The sequence below is a fragment of the Hypanus sabinus genome, chromosome 8 (genome assembly GCF_030144855.1).
Source record: "Hypanus sabinus isolate sHypSab1 chromosome 8, sHypSab1.hap1, whole genome shotgun sequence".
NCBI lineage: Eukaryota > Metazoa > Chordata > Chondrichthyes > Myliobatiformes > Dasyatidae > Hypanus > Hypanus sabinus.
The window spans coordinates 15,721,804-15,748,446 of NC_082713.1; the positions used below are offsets into that span (position 1 = coordinate 15,721,804).

The window sequence follows — 26,643 nt, forward strand, 5'->3', positions numbered from 1 at the left end:
CTCACATTGCCTGCACGTTGTCGCTGGAGGATGCCATTGTACGGCTGCCAATGTCGTCGTCCTGCATCGGTGCGGTTGCTGATGACGGGAGCGCAGCGAGATCCACCTGGGTGACCACTAGTGGTTGTTGCCACATCTGCCTGGTCCTGCTTCCTGGAGCGGCCCTGCCGGAGAGCTGCGGCTTCAGTGCCGAAGTGGAGCGTTGCCCCCCCCCCCCCCCCCGGCATATCCACACGGGGCTCCCAGTGGGACAGCAGTTTCAGACCAATGGCGCGGGGGTCCCAGATGTCAGCGAGCCACACCTCATGCTCCACTGCGCAGTCTCCCCTTCCCTCTCATCGCTGCACAGTCGCCGGTGACCGTAGCCAGAAGGACCATCGTTGTTGTCTTCCCAGGCTGGTCCGTGTAGGAGAGGACACTCAGAAAAATGATGGCGATGATTGACCCCGTGTCCACCAACGCATGGCACTTGATACCCTCCACCACACAGTCCCATGTATAAGCCTTGCTTTTCACCCAAACAGCCCATGCAGGAAGGTGGCAACAGAGGAATTCTGCTGGAGGTCTCAGGCATTGCTGAGTCAACATGGGTTCTAAGATTGTTGCTGCACTCTGTGCCTCTGCCAGCGAAGATGGTGATGCCAGGTGAACGTGCTGCCAAAGGTGTTCCAGCATCGGCGCGTTTGTTAGGCAAGTTTTTCCTAAGCTGTGGGAGGGAAGTGGAGGTAGCCATGCCAAACACAGTGGTGGAGATCAGCTGCAAGTACCTCCAGACTTTCTACACACTGTCCTTAAACATCTGGAGAAGAAGGATGCTTATGTGAGAATGCTGTTCTTGGACTACAGTTCAGCATTGAACACCAAAATTCCTTCCAGCCTTGACAAGAAGCTCAGAGACCTCAATCCTTCACCCTGCCTTGTGCAGCTGGATCCCGAACTTCCTGTCAAATCGCCGGCAGGGTGGTAAGATTGGGCTCCCTCACCTCTGCCCCTCTGACCCACAACACAGAAGCCCCTCAGGGCTGTGTACTAAGTCCCCTCCTTTACTCTCTGTATACCCATGACTCTGTCGCCACCCACAGCTCCAATCTGCTAATTAAATTTGCTGAAGACACTACACTGATTGCCTTAATCTCAAATAATAATGAGGCAACCTACAGAGAAGAAATCATCAGCTTGACACAGTGGTGTCAAGGAAACAACCTCTCCCTCAATGTCCCATAAACAAAGGAGCTGGCTGTGAACTACATGAGGGATGAAAACAGGCTAAACCCTATTGACATGAATGGATCAGGGTTTGAGAGGATGAGCAGCTTTAAGTTCTTCAGCAAAAAACATCACCAGGGAACTAACGTGGTCTATACATACCGGCTGTGTGGTGACAAAAACACAACAGCGCCTCTTTCTCCTCAGGCATTTGAAGAATTTTGGTATGGGTCCCCAAATTCTAAGAACTTCTACAGGGGCACAACTGAGAGCATCCTGACTGGCTGCATCACTGCCTGGTATGGGAACTGTACTTCCCTCAAATACAGGACTCTGCAGAGAGTAGTGCGGACAGCCCAGCGCATCTGTAGATGTGAACTTCGGACTATTCAGGACACTTATAAAGACAGGTGTGTAAAAAGGGCCCAAAGGATGATTGGAGACCTGAGTCACCCCAACCTCCAACCACAAACTGTTCCAGCTGTTACCACTGGGAAATGGTGCCACAGCATAAAAGCCAGGACCAACAGGCTTTGGGACAGCTTCTTCCACCAGGCCATCAGACTGCTTAGTTCATGCTGATGCAACTGTATTTCTATGTTATATTGACTATCCTATTGTGTTTCTCTGTGTGTGTGTGTGTGTGTGTGTGTGTGTGTGTGTGTGTGTGTGTGTGTGTGTGTGTGTGTGTGTGTGTGTGTGTGTGTGTGTGTGTGTGTGTGTGTGCGTGCACGTGTGTGTGTTTGCACCCTTAACTCCTGGTGGAGTCGTCAGTGCGCCATCATGACAAGCTTTTTGAACCGATCTTTTTGGTGATTGCTCATCGTACAGCGTGTCTTGGGCATCTGAAACCTGGCAGAGCCTGTCCCTCTCCAGGCTTTTCTTTTACAAGGTCGAGTTGCTAGCTCGACGCTTAACCCAGGCACGGATGGAGGAAGTCCAGCACTGATGCCAGTATGCCACTTATTCTGTTGTACATAATATTTATCATAAATTATTATAATTGCACATTGCACATTTAGATGTAGACATAATGTAAAGATATTTACTGCTCATGTATATGAAGGATGTAAGTAATGAAGTCATTTCAATTCAATTCAATTCTTGAATAAAAGGGGATAACTACTCTCAACTTCACTTGCCTCATCATTAAAATGTTCCCACAACCAAAGATCTCATTTTCAAGGACTCTTTTATCTCATTATCTCATGTTCTCATCATTTTAAAAAAATATTTTTTCATTTACACAGTTTGTTGTCTTCTGCACTCTGGTTGATCTTTCATTGATCATGTTATTGTTACTATTTTATAGATTTGCTGAGCTTGCCCGCAAGAAAATGAATCTCTGTGCCATATATAGTCGCATATATGTATTTTGAGAATAATATTTACTTTGAACTGTGTGTGTGTGTGTGTGTGTGTGTGTGCACATGCGCACATGTGAGGGGTCTGAACATGTGTGTCTATGTATCAATGTGTGTATGCATGCGTGTATACGTGTGCACATATGTACGCATGCATGCGTACATAAATCTGTGTCTCTATGTGCTTTTGTATGTTTGTGTGAATCATATTCATTCCCTACCTACATGCATGTGTGTATACAGTATGTGTTATGTATGCTGGTGTTCCATTGACCACTGTGCCTTGAGCTGTAGGTGAAGTCTGATTAAGGCGCTGGAACTCAAATCCCGATTCTTTATGCCCACGGATATCTGTGCTGTGTGTGTGTTCTGTAAATCATCCCGTCTGGTTACCCCTTGTGTCCACTCACACCCTGCAGTCACTAAGTTTACAGAAATAGAGTTGGACAATTAACATGCAGGGTCCTCCTACCATCAACCTCTACAGCCAATTAAATTTTAATAAGCCGTACTGTCTGACACCATCAATAACCCCTAACATGTGACTTATTTCACCTTGACAGCTCCCTGCTAAGATCTTTCACCAAGTGCTCTCTCCACTCGGCACGCTAAATTATTCCTTCAATTTGCCATGTCCTGCAAAATATACTTACTGCCTATCCTTCTGTCAGATCACTAGAATTCCTTAATTTTTAGATATAAAATGACACTTCTGAATGATGTCCTTTTTTGTCAAACCTCCCTGTATTTCATTAATTCCATGTGTCAAGTACATATTGTGTTGTACTATCTTCATCTATGTCTAAATCTTTATCAGAGATTTGCTCTGAATTCTAACTCGAGCTTATGAGCTTGTGCAGGCTCATGGCTGTTTAGAGGAACTGCTTTGCTAAGATGTAGTATGGTAGTTTAATTGTCACATTGTTGGAGTCCTTATTCAGAGCTGCAGAGTAATGATCTGCAAACATGAGCTCACATCCAATTTTGGCAGCCCAGGAACTTAAATTCGATAAATTAAGTGTTAGCATTTTGTAACTCCAAAGGTTAATCGAAAGAAAAACACGGGAGCCAGAATAACAGGTCGACTTTGTTTTACTTTTGTGAGGCACACACAAATGATCCGGTGCTGTAATGATGTATGCCAGTCACATACTGCTTACATATTTTCCATAAGGAATTACATAAACAAACAACAAATCCTTAATCAGACAGTATATGCATAATATTATTCAAATATTAAATGCACTACACTCCTCCTTCCTTAGTTGTAAGCTACATATAGAATGCATCTCAATTCAAATATGTAACATATTGCTGTCTAGTTATCTATCTACAGTACATGTAATACTACTGTACTATATAATAAACTGCTGTATATGTAACTTAGTAAATTTTAAAGTTGTCCCATTCAGGCCTAAAGATTTAATTGCTGTGGAAGATTTCTTACTCTTGTGGGCTAATGTCTTTCCTGACAAGGAGAATCACCCTTCTTGGCTGGTGAGACGTGGCTGTGAAACAATCTCAGTTTCTGAGGCGTCCTCCAAGGTGGTGGTTGTAAAGAGTTAACACTGGGACCGGAGAAAGTAGTTCTGAAAGTTCTGGGCACGTTTCTTCCCTGATAACTGACTCTGCTCTCCTCAACTGATTGATGTGCCATCTCCAGATGACATCAGATGCAATCTTCACTGTGTAGGAGAGTGGTCCAGCTCCGCCCTTAATCTTTCCATACCCACTTATGTTCACCTCTGTAGTCCCTCACCAGGACTGCTTGTCCAACAGTGAAACATCAGACCTCAGTGTTTGAAGAGCCCTCCATTTGACTCTACTGTAGTGCTGCATACTCCTTCTGAGAGTGGATTTGAGGAGATCCAAATGTGAGTTCAAGGGTTGACTCAGGAGTAGCATCACTGGTGAGTTGTTGGTTGTGGAGTGTGCTCCATTCCGATGTGCAGGGATGAAATTGGCGAGCTTCTGATTCAGTGTCAGTGTTGTGTGTTCTCTTGACGTTGCTTGCAGTGCATTCTTTAGACTCTGGATGAACCTTACTGCCAAGCCATTTGTAGCTGTGTGTATGTCTTACTCCATTCATTTTCAGGAATGACTGAAACTGCTCCACAACAAACTGTGGTCCGTTGTCACTGATTAACTGTTCTGGAATACACATCCTTGAGAAGAGGGTTCTCAACGCATCAACATTGGACAAGACAGTAGTTGAGGTCATTGGGAACACTTCTGCCCACTTTCTAGCTGCATGCACTACCAGCAAGGAATATTGTGTCCATGAATAGTCCAGCGGGATCCCCAGGATTCCTCTGCCAGGGCAATGCAGGCCATTCCCAGGGATGGGGGGGACACTGCTCTTGTCATCATCTGCATGTGTTAGCTTCCCAAACAGTGAACGGCAAGATGCTTGATCTGCTGATCTATCCCGCTCCAGCAGACAAAGCCTTGAGCAAATGCTTTCATTTAGACCGTGTCTTGATGACCGCCATGTAGATCCTCCAACACTTCAGCTCTCAGCTTGGATGGTACAACAACTCTCAGTTCCCACGTAAGGCAATCCTCACCAAGGGCAAGTTCATCCCCGTGCTGGTCAAAATGGAGGAACTGGAATTTCTGCTGCACATTCCAGGCATTTTAGTTTGCAACGTAGAACTGAGAGAGGGTTGGATTTTTTTTCTGGTTTGCCCTTGGATCATCTCTGCCATAATAGGGAAACTTGCATTTTGTAATAGTGAGAATACGTCAAGAGGAACGTCCTCTTTTGTAAATTTTCCAGTTATTTCCTTTTTCTAAGGGTTAATGGGATAATCCATCAGCATTTCAATGATTAGGTATCCTCCTGAATTCAATCTTGTAATTGTGTCCTCTAAGAAACAGAGCCCCTCTCTGCATTCAGGCTGCTGCTGTTAGTGAAACACCCTTCTGTGGATCGAAAGTGAATGGTTGATGATCAGTAATGAGGATAAACTCTCTCCCATGCAAGTACTGGTTGTAATGTTTTACACCCCAAACCAGACTTAAGGCCCCTCTGTCAAACTGTACATAAATTTTCTTTGCAGCCACAAGGGAACAGGCTACGGAGCATTCACTTACATCATTCATAACATGAGACATGACTGTACCCTACACTATAAGGCAAGGCACCACAAGAAAGCTTCTCTGGACAATGTGGATAATAATGTGTGAGTACAGTGTATGGTGTCACCATTTCCTTTGTCATTTGGAAAGCCACTTCACACTGGTTTGTCCATTTGCATTTCTTGCTGATCTGTACTAATGAGTTCAAGGGCTGAAGTCGTGTAGCCAGGTTAAGCTGGCACTTGTTATAGTAATTGACAAGTGCTAAAAAGGACTGCAATGATGACACATCCTCTGGCATTGGGTTATTCATCACTGCTTGAATTTTCTCAGCATGCTTGTGTGAGTCTTATGATGAGACCACAGAAAATGATGCTTGGTCTAAAGAATTCACACTTCTTGTTTCATGCTCTGAGCCCATATTCTATTCTTTTTAACACTCTCTTGAGATTTTGAGATGTTCCTTGTCATGCTCAGCAGCCACAGTGATTTTACGCGGATAACACAGAGTGCCTGGGCAGCCTTGCAGTACCTGTCCATGACTTTCTGTCAGAGTGCAGGTGCAGATACTATTTGAAAAATAAGCCTTTTATAGTGATAAAGCCATTTGTGAGTGTTTATGGTGAGAAACACTTTGGACTCTTCTTCCATCTCTATCTGTTGGTAGGCCTCAGCTAAATCCACTTTGCTGAAGTGTTTTCTTCCAGAACGGTTTACAAAGATATCCCCTATCTTGAGCAGAGGGTATTCATCTTCTTTTGATATTGAGTTGATGGTGACCTTAAGGTCACCAGAGATCATGATAGACCCATTCTTCTTGGCTACTGCAATGATTTGTGTTTCCCATGGGCTCCACTCAAACTTGGAAATAATTCCTTCAGCCTCTCTAGCTAACTGACTACTTTATTAGAAATGGTATATATAAAGAACTGGAGGGGCTTTGTTAAAACTTGGGTTGTGGCATTTTCATTTAACACTATCTTCCCTTGATATGTTTGAGTTTTCCAATGGAATCCTTGAACAATACTGTAGCATCATCCAGTACCTTTCTTAATTTTCTTTCAGTTGACTGTATTGCAGGGATGGACCGTGCAAATGGTGAATGAATCTCCAATCAAGTTGTAGTTGTCTCAGCCAATTATAACTCCTCGATGCTGGCCCTCGTGTTTTAACCACATACAAGCCCAATGTGACTTGTTGGTTACTGTATTTCACTGTTATAAATGTTATTGCCACAGGAGTTATCTTTATTCCCCACTAGAAGTTCTTGGTTGGATATCTAGATTCAAGATTCAAGATTCAAAAACTTTATTGTCAAAAACTCTAATCGTACATCAGCTCTGCAGGGCAGAGTGAGACAGCGTTTTCCGAGGAGCAGTGCAATCATAACATAACAAACGCAACACTAAATAATAAATATAACAATAAATAGTAAAACACAACAGCCACCTGTCAGTTAAAAATAAGTTATAAATGTCCAGTGCAAGTTAAAAGTGTCCAAAGCAGAGTCAGGTAGAGCAGCTATTTAGCAGTCTGACTGCCTGTGGGAGAAAGCTGTTTAGTAGCCTTGTGGTTTTAGTTTTGATGCTCCTATGACGTTTACCTGATGGCAGAAGAACAAACAGTTCATGGAGAGGGTGTGAGGGGTCTTTAATGATGTATCATGTCTTCTGGAGGCATCGACTGTGAAAGAGGTCTTGGGCAGAAGATAGGGAGACCCCAATAACCTTCTCTGCTCCCCTAACCACCCTTTGCAAGGCTTTTTTGTCAGCAGCACTGCAGCTGGAGTACCAGGTTGTGATGCAAAAGGTCGGCACACTCTCAACCACACCTCTGTAGAATGTAGTTAAGATGTTAGTGGAGAGTGATGCTTGTTTAAGTTTCCTCAGAAAGTGCAATCTCTGCTGGGCTCGTTTCACAATCCCAGTGGTGTTCCTGGACCAGGTGAGATTGTCCGAGATCTGCACCCCATGGAACTTGATGTTTTCCACACTCTCCACTGTGGAGCCACTGATGCTGAGGGGTGTGTGCTCAGGCTGAGACCGTCTGAAATCGACGATCATCTCCTTGGTTTTGGTGATATTAAGTATCAAGTTGTTGTCACTGCACCAGCTCTCTAGGTGTTTGACCTCCTCCCTGTACATTGTTTCATCATTTTTGCTGATGAGCCCCACCATGGTGGTATCATCAGCAAATTTAATGATCAGGTTCTCCTTGAATCTGGCTGCACAGTCATGTTTTAGCAGTGTAATGGGCTAAGCACACAGCCTTGTGGGGATCCAGTGCTCAGTGTGATGGAGTCAGAGATGTTCCTGCCAACACGGACTGACTGTGGTCTCTCTGTCAAGAAATCCAGAATCCAGCGACACATGGCAGTGTTAAGGCCAAGTAGCGACAGTTTCTCCACTAGTCTCTGCGGGATGATGGTATTGAGTGCTGAACTGAAATCAATGAACAGGATTCTGGCATAAGTGTCTTTGTTGTCCAAGTGAGAGAGAACTGTGCGCAGTGTGGTGGATATTGCGTCCTCTGTTGAGCGGTTAGGACGATAAGCAAACTGTAGAGGATCCAGCGATGAGGGGAGGCTGGCTGTGATACGAGGCTTGACAAGCCGTTTAAAACATTTCATTACTATGGGGGTCAGGGCAACGGGACGGTAATCATTCAGACGGGCTACAACTGATTGCTTTGCTACAGGGATGATTGTGGAGGTTTAGAAGCATCTGGGGACTAAGGGAGATCTGCTAATACATCAGCACATTCCTTGAGCACATGTCCAGGGATGTTGTCAGGACCTCCCGCTTTTCGTGGGTTAACCCTGGCAAGGGTCCTCCGTGTTTGCTCTGAATCAATGATTGGAGCCGGCTGGTCAGATGGTAAGAAGGGACTGGCTCTCCCCCTTGCTGTAGAGTTTGATGCTTCGAAGCGTGCAAAGAATTTGTTAAGCCTGTTTGGAAGGGAGGCGTCGCTGTCATCAGTTTTCTGCCTGATCTTGTAGTCTGTCAGAGCTTTAATTCCCTGCCACATCCGTCTGGTGTCACCTGTGTCACAGAAGTGTCCGTGTATTTTGCCCGCGTAGGCCCTTTTCGCTTTCCTGATCCCTAGTGAAAACGTAGACCTGGCTGAGCGAAGTGCACTCCTGTCCCCCAATCTGTAGGCTGTGTCATGGGCCTTCAGTAGTGAACGCATCTCTGTTGTCATCATGGCTTTTGATAACCACTTGTGGTGAAGGTTTTCTTCACAGTAACATTCTCTGTGCATTTGGCGATGTAGCTGATTACTGCCTCCGCGTACTTCTCAATGTCTGTATGGTCATCATAGGAGGCTGCTGTCTCGAATATGTCCCAGTCTGTGTGCAAAAAAGTCTTGTAGTGCTGAGGCTGCTCCTTTTGGCCAGACCCTTATCTGTCTTTTCTCTGCCCTCACACGTTTAAGCAGTGGTTTATATGCTGGTGTTAACATGACAGATATGTGGTCAGAGTGGCCAAGATGGGGGCGGGGGCTGCTTTGTATGCCTGTGGTGTGTTTGTATAAACTAAGTCCAGTGGTGTCTCCCCTGGTTTTGAAATCTACATATTGCAGGAATTTGGGGAACACAGTCTTTATGCTGGTGTGGTTAAAGTCCCCAGCAATCACCACAAAGCTGTCAGGCTGTGTAGTCAGTAGCTCTCTGATGGCTTCATGTAGGCCTCCCAGTGCCTCGTTAGCATTGGCCTCAGCATTGGCACTGGGAGCTACAGAATCAGCTGCCACAAGCATGATGGTGAATTCCCTCGGCAGACAGAACGGCCGGCATTTCACAATGAGAAATTCAGCCGGCGGTGAGCAGTGTTTAGCAGCTACTGTAGCATTCACACACCAGTCTTTGTTTATATAAATACACAGACCTTCTCCTCGGCTCTTACCAGGAGAGGAGCTAGCTGCCTCTCTGTCAGCACGAAACGGTGTCATTCCCTCTAGCTGTATCGCTGCGTCCGGTATGTTGTCATGGAGCCAGGATTCCGTTACGACGTACACACAGCCGTCTTTAAACTCCTTGCGTGTTTCTCTCAGCAGACGCAGCTCACCCAGCTTGTTGTCGGTGGAGCGGACATTTGAGAGCAGGAGGGACGGTACTGCTGGCGCGGTGGGGTTAGCTTTTAGCCTAGCATGGATGCCGGCCCTCTTACCCCTCCTCTGTCTTCTGTCACAGCGCTTTCACTTCCTCCTCCCTCGGGAAGCAGCCGGCTGGGTAGCAGATAGTGGTCTGTAGCGATGTAAACTGTCCATGTCACACCAGAACTCGTCAGTTTTTCTGACATAGTATGTCCTGATGTTAACGAGCATATTCCGACTGTATGTTATGCGTCTAGGACAAACAGAACAAACACTAGATACACTTATCTACAGGCTTCAGTTCAATATCTTCAAAATGCTGTTTAAATATTTTGTAAAATGACTGAAACAACTGAACCAGTGTCTATTTCCATTTTAATTAAGTTGCCGCTCACTTTTGGGGTCAGCCGTATTGCTTGCCTCCTGTTAATTTTCACTTTGTAAATCTCAAGGATATTCAATCCTGTGCCACTCTCATCATTATCAGATTTTTTATCAACAGCATGTAGATTTGAGCTCTTTTTGAAACTGAAACTTGACATTTTATCTTTTTCTCTGCCCTGTGCAGTCCATTTATTTTGTCCAATGTGCTCTCTGTGTGTGTCTTACTAAGCTGCGTTTTATGCAAGTTTCACCTTTAAGCACACATTGGTGTATTGGCTTTATTGGTACGAAATGATATTAAATCATTAGAAAGAGGTGTCAGAGGATCGCACAGAATCTTTATGGGTTGAGCTAAGAAATTGCAGGTGTTAAGGGAGCCTGATGGCAGTTATATACAGGCTTCCTAATAGCTGCAGTGATGTGGACTACAAATTACAACAGGAAATAGAAAAGGTTTGCCAGAAGGGCAGTGGTTTGATAATTGTGGGGGATTTTAACATGTGAGTGGATTGGGAAAATCAGGTCACCACTGGATCTCAAGAGAGAGAATTTGCAGAATGTCTATGAGATGGCTTTTTAGAACAGCTTGTTGTTGAGCCCACGAGGGGATCGGCTGTGCTGGATTGGGTGTTGTGTAATGACCCAGAGGTGATTAGAGAGATGGAAGTGAAGGAACCCTTAGGAGGCAGTGATCACAACATGATTGAGTTCATTGTGAAATTTGAGAAAGAGAAGCCGAAATCCGATGTGTCGGTATTTCAGTGAAGTAAAAGAAATTACAATGGCATGAGGGAGGAACTGGCCAAGGTTGACTGGAAAGGGACACTTGCAGGAAGGACAGCAGAGCAGCAGTGACTGGAGTTTATGCGAGAAGTGAGAAATGTGCAAGGGAGATATATTCCAAAAAAGAAAAAATTTTCGAATGGAAAAAGGGTGAAACTGTGGCTGACAAGAGAAAAAGCCAAAGTAAAAGCAAAGGAGAGGGTGTACAAAGAATCAAAAATTAGTGGGAAGACAGAGGATTGGGAAGTTTTTAAAAGCTTACAAAAAGAAACTAAGAAAGTCATTAAGAGGGAAATGATGAACTATGAAAGGAAGCTAGCAAATAATATCAAAGAGGATACTAAAAGCTTTTTCAAGTATATAAGGAGTACAAGACAGGTGAGAGTAGATATAGAACTGATAGAAAATGATGCTGGAGAAATTGTAATGGGAGATAAGGAGCATGGTTTCCTTGAAGGAAAATCCTACCTGACAAACCTATTGCAATTTTTTGAGGAAATTACAAGTCGGCTAGACAAGGGAGATGCAGTGGATGTTGTGTATTTGGATTTTCAGAAGGCCTTTGACAAGGTGCTGCACATGAGGCAGCTAAACAAGATAAGAGCCCATGGAATTATGGGGAAGTTACATACGTGGATAGAGCGTTGGCTGATTGGCAGGAAACAGAAAGTGGGAATAAAGGGATCCCATTCTGGTTGGCTGCCAGTTACGAGTGGTGTTCCGCAGGAGTCTATGTTGGAGCCGCATCTTTTTACATTGTATATCAATGATTTGGATCATAGAATAGATGGCTTTGTGACTAAGTTTGCTGATGATACAAAGATAGGTGGAGGGGCTGGTAGTGCTGAGGAAACCGAGAGTCTGCAGAGAGACTTGGATAGATTGGGGAATGGGCAAGGAAGTGGCAAATGAATTACAATGTCGGAAAGTGTATGGTCATGCACTTTGGTAGAAGAAATAAACGGGCAGACTATTATTTAAATGGGTCGAGAATTCAAAGTTCTGAGATGCAACAAGACTTGGGAGTCCTCGTACAGGATAGCCTTAAGGTTAACCTCCAGGTTGATTCGGTGGTGAAGAAGGTAAATGCAATGTTGGCATTCATTTCTAGAGGAATAGAGTATAGGAGCAGGGATGTGATGTTGAGGCTCTATAAGGCACTGGTAAGACCTCACTTGGAATACTGTGTGCAGTTTTGGGCTCCTTATTTAAGAAAGGAAGTACTGATGTTGGAGTGGGTTCAGAGAAGATTCACTAAAATGATTCTGGGAATGAGAGGGTAAACATATGAGGAATGTTTGACCGCTCTTGGACTGTACTCCTTGGAGTTTAGAAGAATGAAGGGGTCCTCATAGAAACATTTCGAATGTTGAAAGACATGGACAGAGTGGATGTGGCAAAGTTGTTTCTCATGGTGGGGGAGTCTAGTACGAGGGGGCATGACTTGAGGTTTGAAGGGCGCCTATACAGAACAGAGATGTGAAGAAATTTTTTTAGCCAGAGGGTGGTGAATCTGAGGAATTTGTTGCCACAGGCAGCTGTGGAGGTCAAGTCATTGAGTGTATTTAAGGCAGAGATTGATAGGTATCTGATTGGCCAGGGCATCAAAGGTTATGGTGAGAAGGCTGGGGAGTGGGACTAAATGGGAGAATGGATCAGCTCATGATGAAATGGCGGAGCAGACTCGATGGGCTGAATGGCCGACTTCTGCTCCTTTGTCTTATGGTCTTATGGTATGTGAACCCCTGCCTCAGTGGTAACACATTTGTTCAGCCAGGCTGGTTTCTGTTTGGATGTTGCAATTTTGTTCACACTCACTTTCACTCCCGACTGCAACTCAATTGTGTCTCTGGCTGCCTTTTCCATTGATACAGTAATTTCAATTACTCTTTTAAATGAGTTGAACCTCAATTAGGAGCCACTTTTGAATGCTTTCTTGAAACATTCCATAAACTAAATGATCTGCCTGTGCATCATTAAACTATCACTGTACTGATAATCCCCAGAGAATTTCGTCAATTCAGCCACATACGTTGGAATGGACTCCCCTTCCTTTTGATACCGCTTGTGAAACCTAAAGGATTCTTCAATCAACAATAGTCTCAGTTCTAAATGTTCCTGCATTATGTTCACAATATCGGCAAAGCTCATTTTGGCTGATTTGGTTGAAGTAGTCAAACTTCAAAGGAATTTGTATGCTCTTGCACCAATTACATTCAGCAAAACTGCCTATCGCTTTGCTTGGAAATTTAATTTCCTTCAAAATACTGCTCAGTTCATTCAGTACACAACTAAGTTATCCGTTTTGCAATCAAACACATCTATCTTTCTGGTGTAACCGGTCATTTTTGCTTTTTTAAAATGTATTATTATTATCACCCAGAATTGACTCTTTATGAACCCCTAAATTTCATTCATTTCCTGCATTTTGTAACTCAAACATCTCTCTCTCCCACATAGAAACATTTTCTGCTCTTCAACAGGTATGTAGTCATCTCAATTTCATTTTAAAACTTCCTCATCACCACTTTTGTGTTTTGAAACTCCAAAGCTTAAATTGAAAGAAAAACATGGGAGCTTAGGAGAGTTTTGTTTTACTTTAGTGAGATGCGCATGTATGACGTGGTGTTGTAATGACACATGCCATTAACATACTTCTTACATATAGCCTGTACTTACTTACATGAACAATGAATGCTTATGAAACAATGTATTTACAATATTACTCAAACATTACTAAAAATATTAAATACAGTACATAAGTAACTATGATTATTGCAAACAGCCAGATTCAGATTCATTTATTTATCACATGTACATTGAAACATACAATGAAATGCACCAATTGTGTTAACAACCAGCACAGCCTAATGATGTGTTGGGGCAGTGTGCAAGTGTTACTACATATTCCAGTGCCCATAATGTTCACCAGGAAAACACAGAACACAACCAAACAGAATGTAACAAACAACAAAATAACAACAGCAAATCAAGCTCTTGCTCTTTCTCTCTCTCACACACACACACACTCCTCCTCCAGTTCCAGGACAGGCCTTCATTCTGCACTCTCCTGTCCTTCAGCCAAGCTCACAAGCTCATCCGAAGCAACCCTGGAACTATCCTGTCCTCACATAGTAGTAAACAGTCAAGAAGAAAATGTTTGCGGCATTGATCGTGTGGATAGTCAGAGGCTTTTTCCCGGGGCTGAAATGGCAAGCATGTGAGGGCACAGTTTTAAGATGCTCAGAAGTAGATACAAAGGAGATGTCAGTGGTAAGGTTTTTACGCGGAGAGTGGTGACTGCGTGGAATGGGCTGCTGGCAGCAGTGGTGGAGGTGGATACTATAGGATCTTTTAAGAGACTCCTGAATGGCTACATGGAGCTTAAAAAAATAGAGGGCTATGTGTAAAGCCTAGGTAGTCTAAGGTTGGAACACGTTCGGCACAGCTTTGTGGGCCTGTATTATGCTGTATGTTTTTTTTATGTTTCTATGTCCCCTTCAGCATTGTTGCTGTATTACAAAAGTCAAATGTCAGTGGGTCGGCAAAAGATGATGAAACCTCTAGGACATTCCCCTCTTCATCAATGGAGGACCAGACACAGATAAGACCATAAGACCATAAGGCATAGGAGCAGAATTAGGCCATCTGGCCCATCGAGTCTGTTCCATGGATCCTTTTTTTTCTTCCTCCAATTAAGAACCTGTCAATCGCTGCCTTAAGTATACCCACCGAGCTGGCCTCCACAGCTGCATGCGGCAACAGGTTCCACACATTCACCACCCTTTGGCTAAAGAAATTTCTCCGCATCTGTTTTGAAAGAGTGGCCCTCTATCCTGAGGCTGTGCCCTCTTGTCCTAGACTCTCCCTTCATGGGAAGCAGCATTTCCACATCTATTCTGTCTCAACCGTTCACCATCTGAAAGGTTTCAGTGAGATTCTCCCTCATCCTTCTGAATTCCAGCGAGTGCAGAGCCAGCCATCAAACAGTCCTCAACAGTCCCTTTCATTCCTGGAATCATCACTGTGAACCTCCTCTGGACCCTCTCCAATGCCAATGCATCTTTACTAAGATGAGGGCCCAAAACTGTTCACAATACTCAAGGTTAGGCCTCAGTCGTGCCTTATAAAGCCTCAGCATCACATCCCTGCTTTTGTATTCTAGACATCTTGAAACGAATGCTAAACAATACTGTTCTTCAAGTATGGAGCAGTGACTTAAAGTTCAGCCTGACCTCTAATTCCCCCACATACAGGTAAGGTCATAGAGAAATATATATAGCTAGGGTGCCTAACACACCTTTGCACAGTACTATAGTAATTTTATGTATTACACTGTACTGCTACCGCAAAAGAAATCAAACTTCATGACATATGTGAGTGATGATCAACCTAATTCTGATATCGGTTTCTATTGTGGATTGAGAGTGGGACGGCAGCAGGGAGAGGGGAATCATAGTTGGGAAAAGGGGAAGGAAAAACCAGAGAGATATTCGGTAATGATCAATAAACTAATTGTAATCAAATGGCCTTGCCTGGTGCCCCAGCGCTGTGTGTGTCTGCACCCACACCACCTCCGACCCCTGGCTCTCCTCTGTCACCTGGTCCACACCCCTCCTGCGGCACTCCACCCTCACCATTCCCAACACTGTTTGCTCCCGCCAGATTTACAAACGCTCTCTCTGCTACACAATGCCACATTGACAAATAGAGAATTCTGCAAAAGATTTAGGCACCATAGCTATGGGGGGGTGGGGGGATTGATAAGTTTGTGGCCAAAGGTAGAAGGAGTCAATCATAGAAAACCTAGCACGTTTATTTTTCAACATAGTCCCCTCCTACATTTACACACTTAGATATGGATCTTGGACCTCCAGGAAGTATCCACAGCAGGGGTGATTGAGCAGTTCATGGCCTAAAGTAGAAGGAGATGAGTTATACAGCTCTCTTTACATGCACATGTACATACAGTTCAACTCTTTGAGTGATTATGCAGGAAGTTTGAAGTTAATAACTCATCTCCTTCTATGTTAGGCCATGAACTTATCAATCACCCCTGCTGTGGACACTTTCTGCAGGTCCAAGATCCGTATGCTCCACAACCGCTGGACTAAGTGTGTAAATGTAGGAGGGGACTATGTTGAAAAATAAATGTGCTAGGTTTTCTATGATTGACTCCTTCTACCTTAGGCCACGGACTTATCAATCACCCCTCGTATATGTGCCTAAGACTTTTGCACAGAACTGTTCATTCATTTTGGACTCTTCACTCACAGCATTCTCAGCTCACCTATAACACAATATTCAGAATTCTCTCTTTTTGTTGTTGTTTTCTCTTGTACTCTCTCAATGCACAAGTATAATGAAATGGTCTGTCTGGAGAACATGCTTAGTATACAGTACCCAACAATAAAAAAAAACATTTTACTAATTTATGTTACAAAAACTGTTGTGCTTGGTCTGTTCAGTGGCACTCTGCACAATTGTGGGGAAAAGAAATTCCAGACACCCTCAAGATTATAGGGTGATATTCTCTGCCTCTACCACTAGGCTAAATAGACTTTACTGAGACATCAGTTTTATAATCCAGTGCAATGTTTGCTTCCTCCCAGCTATTCTACTTACCTCACACTCTGTCACTCAACAGCTGGGTTATAGTTGCACCACCACACCCTCTAACTTTAACTTGAGCCTGAGTCGTTGGATCACTACTGTGTACAAACCTAAAATCACGGCCATTTTGTTAATAAAAATCAAGAGAGGCAGAGGTGATTGAAAGTAATCAAAAATACTGCAGATGCTGGAAATCTGCAACAAAAGCAGAAAACGTTGGTAAAGCTCAGTGAGTCAGGAATCATCTGTAGCAAGAGGAAAGACAAGAGACTGCAGACTGTAGTATGCCATGGTAGCATAGTAGTTAGTGGAATCCTATTACAGCTTGGGGCATCAAAGTTCAGAGTTCAAACCCGGCGTCCACTGTATGTTCCGTGTGTGCATGGATTTCCTCCTGTTGCTCCAGTTGCCTCCCACATTCCAAACACGTATCAGTTAGTAGCTAAACTGGTCATTGTAAATGGCCCTGTAAATTTTCCTGTGATTAGGGTAAGGTTAAATCAATGGGCTGCAAGATGGTAGGGTTCAATGGGCCTGGTCTGCACTGTATCTTTAAAATAAAATGTTGTTGGAATCTGGAAAAACAAAATAATCTACTGGAGGGCAATTGAATGATTCCCCAGTTCAATAAGATGGACATTACAATTTACCTTACTATGATTTTACCCCTTATTGTTTCCCTGCACTGCACTTGCTCTGTAGCTGTCGCACTGTCTTCTACATTGTTAGTGTCTTACCTTGGTCTGCCTCAATGCACCGAGCAATGATCTGATCTGTATGAACAGTATCCAAAAGATAAGATTAAACATTAGCAAGAGAAAATCTGCAGATGCAGGAAATCCAAGCAACACACACACAACATGCTGGAGGAACTCAGCAGGCCAGGCAGCATCTATGGAAAAAAGTTTCAGTCCAAAACTCTCCAGCAGGCCTGAAGGAAAGAAGCTGAGGAGTAGATTTAAAAGGTAGGGGGAGGGGAGAGAGACCCACTCGGCAACAGGTGAAACCAGGAGGGGGAGGGATGAAGTAAAGAGCTGGGAAGTTGACTGGTGAAAGAGACAGAAAGCCGTGGAAGAATGTCAAAGGGGGAAGGAGCACTAAAAGGAAGCAATGGGAGGGTAAGGAAATGAGTAAGATCGGGAAAAGGGAATGGGAAATGGAGAAATGGGAGTGGGGATTAGGGGCATTATCAGAAGTTTGAGAAATCTATGTTCATGTCATCAGATTGGAGGCTACACAAACTGAATGTAAGGCGTTACTCCTCCAACCCAAGTGTGGTCTCATCACAACAGTGGAGGAGGCCATGGATGGATATATTAGAATGGAATGGGAAGTGGAATTAAAATGGGTGGCCACTGGGAGATCCCACTTGTTCTGGCGGATGGAGCATTGATGCTCTGTGAAGCGGTCTCCCATCTACGTTGGGTCTCACCGATGTACAGGAGGCCACACCGAACACAGTTAATGACCCGAACAGACTCACAGATAAAGAGTCGCCTCTCCTGGAAGAATTGTTTAGGGCCCTGGATGGTAGTGAGCAAGGAGGTGTTAGGGGCAGGTACAGCACTTGTTCTCCTTGCAAGGATAAGTGCCAGGAGGGAGATCAGTGGGGAGGGACGAATGGACAAGGAAGTCACGTAGGAAGTAATCCCTATGGAATGCAGAAAGTAGGGGGAAGGAAAGATGTGTTTGGTGGTGAGATCCCGTTGGAGGTGGCGAAGTTTTGCTGGACACGGAGTGTGGTGGGCTAGTAGGTGAAGAGAGGAATCCTATTGCTGGTAGGGTGGTGGAAGGATGGGGTAAGAGCAGACACATGTGAAATAGAAGAGATGCGTTGAGGGCAGCGTTGATGGTGGAGAAAAGGAAGCCCCTTTCTTTGTAAAAGGAGGACATTTCCTTCATTCTAGAATGAAAAGCCTCATCTTGAGAGCAGATGTGGTGGAGATGGAGGAATTGAGAAAAGGGGATGGAATTTTTACAAGTAGTAGGGTGGAATCAGGTGTAGTCTATGTAGATAATCCATTAGTTTTATTTGGCACATATACATCAAAACATACAGTGAATTGTGTTGTTTGCGTCACTGACCAACACAGTCCAACTGTGCTCTCAGGGCAGCCTGCAAGCGTCTCCATGCTTCAAGCATTTACATAGCATGCACACAACTTACCTGTAAGCTTTTGGAGTGTTGGATGAAAGAAAAGTACCCTGCTGAAAACAACAGGTCAAGGGGAGAACTTTCAAAACTCTTTACAGAGAGTGGCGGATTTGAACCCTGCTTGCTGGGATTGTAAAGCACTATGCTAATGTGCTGCTCCCAGATAAGCATTTCACTGTACAGTAGCAATAAACCAATTCCAATTTCAGTTCCAGTGGATCAGATAAATTTCTGTCGAAGCGGAGTTTTGGGTGAAGAGCCTTCATCTGGATGAATAGAATCTTGCCTGTGGAAATAGCAGGAGTTAACTGGGTATTTTCCAGCAGTCCAGAGTATACAACATTACACACACTTACGATACTCAGGTAAAGACACATTTCACCCTACCAGAGATGTTCCCTCTGCTCCACCCATCGCTCTCTCCCAGCTTCCCTGCTACCTTCGCGAACGTGTTTCTCCCATTCTTATAAAAGTTCTGATGAAGACTCTCAGACTTGAAACATCAATAGCTCTGCTACGGAGAGAGTGGAGAGCACAAAGTTCCTCGGTATGAACGTATAATGAATCTAACCTCTAACCTGGACCCACAGTACCTCCTCATTACTCAAGAAGGCACAGCAGCATCTATACTTTCTGAGGAGAATGAGGCATGAAAGACACTGCACCCCCGTTCTAACCACTTTTTACAGGAGCACCATCAAGAGTGTCCTGTCTGGCTGCATCATTGTGTGGTACGGAAGCTGCAAGGTGTTGGACCACAAGCCCCTACAAAAGATAGTAAAACCACTGAGAGTCTTGCTCTCCTATGTGTGACATTTACCAGGGGCGTTGTATATGGATGACTCAAAGCATTATCAACGATCCCTACCACTCATCCTGCAATCTCTTTGATCCACTACTGTCAGGAAGGAGGTACAGGAGCACCAGGACTGAGACTGTTAGACTAGGTAACAGTTTCTTCCCTCAGATTGTGAGACTAATGAATACCCTGTCACCACCACAGTCTCAACACAAGAGTAGCGAACTGCTTACTGTACTGTTAACTTGTGCTTCACATGCATTCTGAATTATATTTTATTAATTTATTTGTAGTAATATTACGTTTCTATGTGCAGTGTGTGATGTATGCATTGTGATCCAGGAGAATGTTGTTTCGTTTCGTTGTATACATGCACAGACGGATGACAATAAACTTGAACTTGAACTTAAACACATTCCCTTTTCTACAGGAGCTACCTGACCCACCAAGAGCCTGTCTCTAAACTGTAGTATTCTATGACTCTGTGACTCTAAGTATATACTGTACAGAATTTATCACCCCATCAGCCTGAAGCAATAATTATGTCCCCTTTGTCTCACCCATAGGGTTCTAAGTGAGCATCTTGGAGAGAAGGAAGTGGAATTATCACTGCTATTTGATTGGGTGAAGGAGGCTGACCTGGGGAACTACACCTGCATCGTAGAAAATCGGATTGGACGCACTCAAGCCAGCATACTTCTCCAGAAGAAAGGTAAGTGCCAGCAAGGTGAAGTGCTTTGACATAGCAACTTGGCTTCTTGCGAATTTTTTTGTTTCCGTGTGTTGGCTATGAGCCGGTATGAAGTAGAAGGCAGCAACCCTTGGCTTGTTGTGAGCTTACAGTTCATTTGCCTTGATTCAGCTTGTCGATTCCACTGTTCTGTTTTTCTCACAGGGAGTGGTGGGTGCGTGGAATGCACTGCCAGTGACGGTGGTAGAGGCAGAAACAATAGGGTCTTTTAAGAAACTCTTAGAGAGGTATCTCTTAGAAAGATAGAGGGCTATGTGGTAGGGAAATTCTAGGCTGCTTCTAGAGTGGATTACATGGTCGGCACAACATTGTGGGCCGAAGGGCCTATAATGCGCTGTGGATTTCTATGTTCTATCTTCTACGCTGTCTTGTTTCTTTCTTATTTTTCCCTTCCTACATCACTTGTCACTCAGTCAAATTCTGCTGCCTTGACTCTAAATGTCTCTGGTTCATCCGTTACCAGGGCCTCTTCAGATCTTTGATCAATCTCATTCTACCAATTTTTCCCATCTGTCTTTTCCATTTCACTCCAGAACTTTGACAATCCTGCAAAACCTTCCTGGCCTACATCCTCCGAGAGGTTCCTGCAACTTTCCAGTTTAACCCTGTTACATTTCACTTCACAACTAGGATGAAACTTTGCAATTTCCTGCCTAAATTTCACTGCCACCCTCTCCACCTTGGAAGACTACATCTATTGCCAACTTCCTTCACATCCCTGAACTTGGGCAGATATTAGCTAAGCTCTAGCAAAGTGTCTTATCAAGCTTCACAACATTACAGGAAGTACATAATTCGAAAGCATTGTTGCTGTTGTGTTTATAAAGGCAACTGCTTCAGTGTCCCAGCTGGAGTGTGTGGTTGGAGTGCCCCCTGCTGTCTTCTCCTATACCTAATATATCTCTCTGATAAAGAAGATGTCTATTTTGATTTCAATGTATTTGGAATAAGCTAAAAATGTACACAATATTCCAGTGCAGTGATTTGATGAATGTTTAATAAATACTCTCATGAATGGCAAAGGCAAATGCAATGTTTGCATTTATTTTGAAAGGAATAGAATATAAAAGCAAGGATATAATACTGAGGTTTTAAAAGGCATTGGTCAGAACAAACCTGGAGTATTGTGAGCAGTTTTAGGCCCATTATCTAAGAAAGGTGTTGGAGAGGGTTCAAAGAAGACTCATGAAAATGATCCCAGGAATGAAAGGGTTAATATATGAAGAGCATTTGATGGGTCTGGGTCTATACTTGCTGGAGTTTAGAAGAATTGTTTGGCTGTGGGGTGGGAGGAATCTTATTGATACCTACTGTATACTGAAAAGCCTAGCTAGAGGGGATGTGGAGAGATTGATTTTAATAGACAGAGGTGAAGTTATTGGGAATATTTAAAATTGAGTTTGATAGGTTATTTATTAGTAAGGGCATCAAAGATTATGGCAGAAGGCATGAGAATAGGGTTGAGAGGGAAAATCAATCAGACATGATCAAATAGCAGATCACTCGATAGGTCAAATGGCAGAATTCTGCTCCTGTAGCTTGTGGGCTTATGGTCTAGTCTAGGACCAGAGGGCACTGCCTCAGAATAGGATATCTCTTTAGAACAGAAATGAGGAGGAATTTCTTCAGCCAGAAAGTGGTGAATCCGTAGAATTCATTGCCACAGTTGGCTGTGGAGGCCAAGTCATTTGGTACATTTAAAGTAGAGACTGATAGATTGTTGATTACTAAACTCATCAAAGGTTATGGAAGAAGGCAAGAGAATGGTATTAAGTGAGATAATAGATCAGCCATGATCAAATGTTGGACTAGACTTGATGGGTCAAATGCCTTAATTCTGCTCCCATATCTTATGGACTTATGGTCTAGTTTAGGAACAGAGGTCACAACCTCAAAATTGAAGGACATCCTTTTAGAACAGAGTTTTTTTTTTTGCCAAGGGATAGTAAATCTGTGGAATCCATTGCCACAGATGGCTCTTGAGACCAAGTCATTGGGTGTATTTGAAGTGAAGTTTGATAGTTTTTTGATTAGTAAAGGGGCCAAAGCTGGCGGGGGGACATGAGCATGGGGTTGAGAGGGAAAATAAAACAGTGAGAAGTGAATGATAGAATAGACTTAAAGGGTGGAATGGCCTTATTCTGCTCCTATGTCTTATGATTTTATGGTATGTGCTTTGATTGTTAAAATAAGGAAACAATCCAGTCCTACTGTAGTTCTGGTAGCAAATGTATGGCAGATGCAGTTTAATGTGGATAAATGTGAGGTTATCCACTTTGGTGGTAAGAACAGGAAGGCAGATTACTATCTAAACGGAGTCAAGTTAGGAAAAAAGGAAGTACAACAAGATCTAGGTGTTCTTGTACATCAGTCAATGAAAGCAAGCATGCAGGTACAGCAGGCAGTGAAGAAAGCTAATGGCATGCTGGCCTTTATAACAAGAGGAATTGTGTATAGGAGTAAAGAGGTCCTTCCGCAGCTGTACAGGGCCCTGTTGAGACCCCACCTGGAGTATTGTGTGCAGTTTTGGTCTCCAAATTTGAGGAAGGAATTCTTGCTATTGAGGGAGTGCAGCGTAGGTTCACAAGGTTAATTTTCGGAATGGTGGGACTGTCATATGTTGAAATATTGGAGCGACTGGGCTTGTATACACTGGAATTTAGAATCTGATTGAAACATATAAGATTATTAAGGGATTGGACACGCTGGAGGCAGGAAGCATGTTCCCACTGATGGGTGAGTACAGAACTAGAGACCACAGTTTAAGAATAAGAGGTAGGCCATTTAGAACAGAGATGCGGAAAAACTTTTTCACCCAGAGAGTGGTGGATATGTGGAATGCTCTGCCCCAAAAGGCAGTGGAGGCCAAGTCTCTGGATGCATTCAAGAGAGAATTAGATAGAGCTCTTATAAATTGTGGGGTCAAGGTATATAAGGAGAGGGCAGGAACGGGGTACTGATTGTGTATGATCAGCCATGATCACAGTGAATGGCGGTGCTGGCTAGAGGGGCCGAATGGCCTACTCCTGCACCTAATGTCTATTGTCTGTTGACAATGCCCTCTCCTTGCTTCATAACACACAATGCCGATGCACCAAACTTTTTTTGTCAAAGCTTATTAATATTTCTTGCGATTGGAGTTCAAATCCCTGGTATTTTTCCTCAATTTTAGTACTGAAATTTTACAAGTGGGACTTGCAAGATCTGTTAACAAGAATGGTAAGAAGGTCATTCTTCTGCATAAAAAAGTGATTGATATTCTAGATGCAAAGGCAATTGCCTCATAAAATAGAGTTTCCCATTGAAAGCCAAAGTGCAAAATAAAGTGATTATGAGCTAAGGATGTAATTTTTGTTTTAAATTAGAACCAACTCTAGGTTCTTTCCTTGAGATGAAAGGGGAGGTGTTAGAGTACTTAATTCTCTTGGGTTTCAAAAAGTAGGCCAAATTCATCATTTATTTTTTCCACACGTTGGTCTCCTTAATCGTGCTGTAATGCTTGGAGGTAGCCAGTAGGAACACAAACATGACAAATTGGCATGCTTGTAACTGTAATGGGCTTGAGATTTATGAACAGAATGGATCATTAGGAGATGAATTTGTCAGCAGGGTCCAGAGGCAGTGAACGTGGAGTCTGATGTGTTTTCTTTAATGTTGTGTGCTACAGAAAGTAACGCTGAGGGTGGGGGGATGGGGAGGTGCACAGTAGTCATGAACCATGAACAAAGTTGTGAAGGGCCATATGAGGTATCTGGCTCTGAGGACACTGGCCACTGAAATTTAGCAGTCAAGTGTATAAATTAAATAAAAGCGTCAATGAAATAAGTACCTTAATAACTGGAGAAACAACACCCTACTAGATTTATGTGTGAGAAACCAACCTGGCTTACTTACAGTTCAGTCATGTATATGCATGTAATGATAACATAATGCTGCTTAATAGTGCTGCTTAATGCTTATGGTGGAATGGTGGATTATGTAACAATCTGCAGCAATCGGTGATCGGGGTTCAATTCCCACCGCGAAATGTAAGGAGATATGACCACATGGCTTTCCTCCGGGTGCTCTGATTTTCTCCCAGATTCCAAAGACATGCTGGTTAGGGTTAGGGTTAGTGAGTTGTGAGCATGCTATGTTGCTGCCTGAAGCATGGCGACGCTTGCGGGCTGCCCCTGGCACCACCTCGGACTGGGTTAGTTGTTGACGGAAACGACGCGTTTCACCGTATGCTTCAATGTTTCGATGTACGTGTGATGACTAAAACTAAGCTTTAATCTTTGAAGTTGGGAAACACAGTCCGTGAGCAGGGTGGGTGGGATCCTTCATGATGTTACAGGCCCTTTTCAGGCACTTTTCAGTACATATGTCCTTGATAGCGAGTAGGCTGCTTCTTCCTATGACTGTGAGTGTTCCGTCCAGGTGATCCGGTTTCCTTCCAAATCAGAATGATCGACTGGTTGATGGGTTAATTAATGAGTGTAATTTATCTCCAGTGGGTGATCAGAAAGAGAAACTCGAGGAAGTTAGTGAGCACATGTGAAAGAGCACTTGCTTCAGCAGCTTACACACTGTATTAAATCGGGACTGATACTGAGCAGATTCGCATGACCCTTGAGCAAGGATGGCATGCAAATTAGTAAAGTGTTCCATATTCATATGCTATGTGCATGCACTCACCGTACCGTCAAGCTCAACGACAGCTTCGATTCCACTCTTAGCAGACACTTGAATGGACCTCTTGTATGATAAGATGGACGCTTGGCCTCACATGATCATTATGATCTTGTACATAACTGTTTATCTGCACTGCATTTTCTCTGTAGCTTTTACACTTTATTTTGTGTGTTATTAGTTTATGTTATTGAGCCACAATGTACTGTGTAATGATTTAATCTGTATAGGTAGTATGTGAGACCAGATTTTCACTGTATCTTGGTACATGTGGCAATAACAAACCAATTCCACTACAAATATGGCAACTAATCTGCTTTGACTGCAAAAAACTGCAGCGAGTTGTGGACCCCGCTCAGTGTCATAGAAACCAATCTCCGTCCATGAACCCTGTCTGCATTTCTCGCTGCCTCAATAAAGCAGCCTGGATTATCAAAGACTTCTCCCATCCTGGGCATTCTTTCTTTTCTTATCTCCCGTCAGGCAAAAGATACAAAAGCCTGAAAGCACGTACCACCAGGCTCAAAGGACAGTTTCTATACCAGTGTAATAAGACTGTTGAATAGCTCCCCAGTACATTAAGATGGACTCTTGACCTCGCAATCTACCTTGTTATAATCTTGGATCTAATTCTCTACCTGCCCTGCACTTTTTCTCCGGCTGTCACACTTTTTTCCATTCTGTAATGATCTCTATGTAGTTCAACTTTGGCAAACATGTCATAGTTATTTTAAAAGATTGTACCGGAAGATTACAGAGGTTCTTCAGCCTCTCTAATAACTCTTACTGTGAAATCTATGTTGTATATTATTTAGGGGCGGCGTGGTAACATAGCGGTTTAGCTTAATGCTATAGCAGCGCCAGCAATCTGGGTTCAGTTCCCGCTGCTGTCTGAAAGGAATTTGTACATTCTCCCCGTGACTGTGTGGGTTTCCTCTGGGTGCTCCAGTTTCCTCCCTCAGTCCAAGGACATATGGTTTAGTGGGTTAATTGGTCACATGGGTTTATTTTGGCAGTGTGGGCCCATTTGACTGCCTGTTACTATATTGTGTCTCTAAATAAAAGTAAACAAATAAATGCCTTTCAATTGGTTTTGAGTAATTCAGAAACCTTAAAAAAAAGGTAGATATCATAAGCACTTAAACTACAGTTTCACATAAAGCGTTCAGCAACAAGATGTTGAAGAGTAAACAACACACAATGGCAGTTCCTCAGTCTGACCAAGTCAAGAGCACAATGTTTATTGGTAGTTCCGGCCACAAACTCTCCGACGGGAGAAGAGGAGTGACGAGCCAGAGCTGCACCTACCAAGTCTCTCGGGGGGAGGGAGCGGAAGGGGCTGTTGTGTCCGAGAAGCATCCTACTGCTCTCCCTCTGTGATCCTCCCCAGTTCTGATCTGAGACTCCAGCCCAAACTCAAGCCTTCCGCCCGCCCGCCACCGGACACTTTGGCCAGGTATCTGGGTGGTCAGAGGGCAAGATAAGGGCCATTGGTCCCCATTGTGGGGGCACGGCAGGCATGGTTTAGAGAAAGCAACTGATGGAGGAGAGTGCGACAGGGCACGCTACCCCCCTCCCCCTAAAGAATCTATCGACCAACAAAAGTCCGGCTCCAGGGATGACTTTCACTAAATTGCAGTGACATAAGTGATTAGGCCAACATAATGCAAAGTCCGTTCCATCATGAGCACAGCTCTCCTCATCATGAACCATCTTCCACCTTTGGGCAGTATAGTGTAAG

The 26,643-nt window shown here is 43.7% G+C and overlaps 1 protein-coding gene and 1 non-coding gene across 2 annotated transcripts in view; both read left to right on the plus strand.

Annotated features, from left to right (window-relative positions):
• il1rapl2 (interleukin 1 receptor accessory protein-like 2) overlaps positions 1-26,643 on the plus strand; it is a 658,932-nt gene that overhangs the window by 588,333 nt on the left and 43,956 nt on the right. The window contains exon 7 of the mRNA XM_059976475.1: positions 20,047-20,192. Coding sequence (XP_059832458.1) covers positions 20,047-20,192 — 146 coding nt within the window. The remainder of the gene's footprint in view (positions 1-20,046; positions 20,193-26,643) is intronic.
• On the plus strand, positions 24,781-24,887 carry LOC132398750 (U6 spliceosomal RNA). Its single transcript, XR_009513780.1, has one exon. It is a non-coding gene; the product is annotated as a U6 spliceosomal RNA (small nuclear RNA).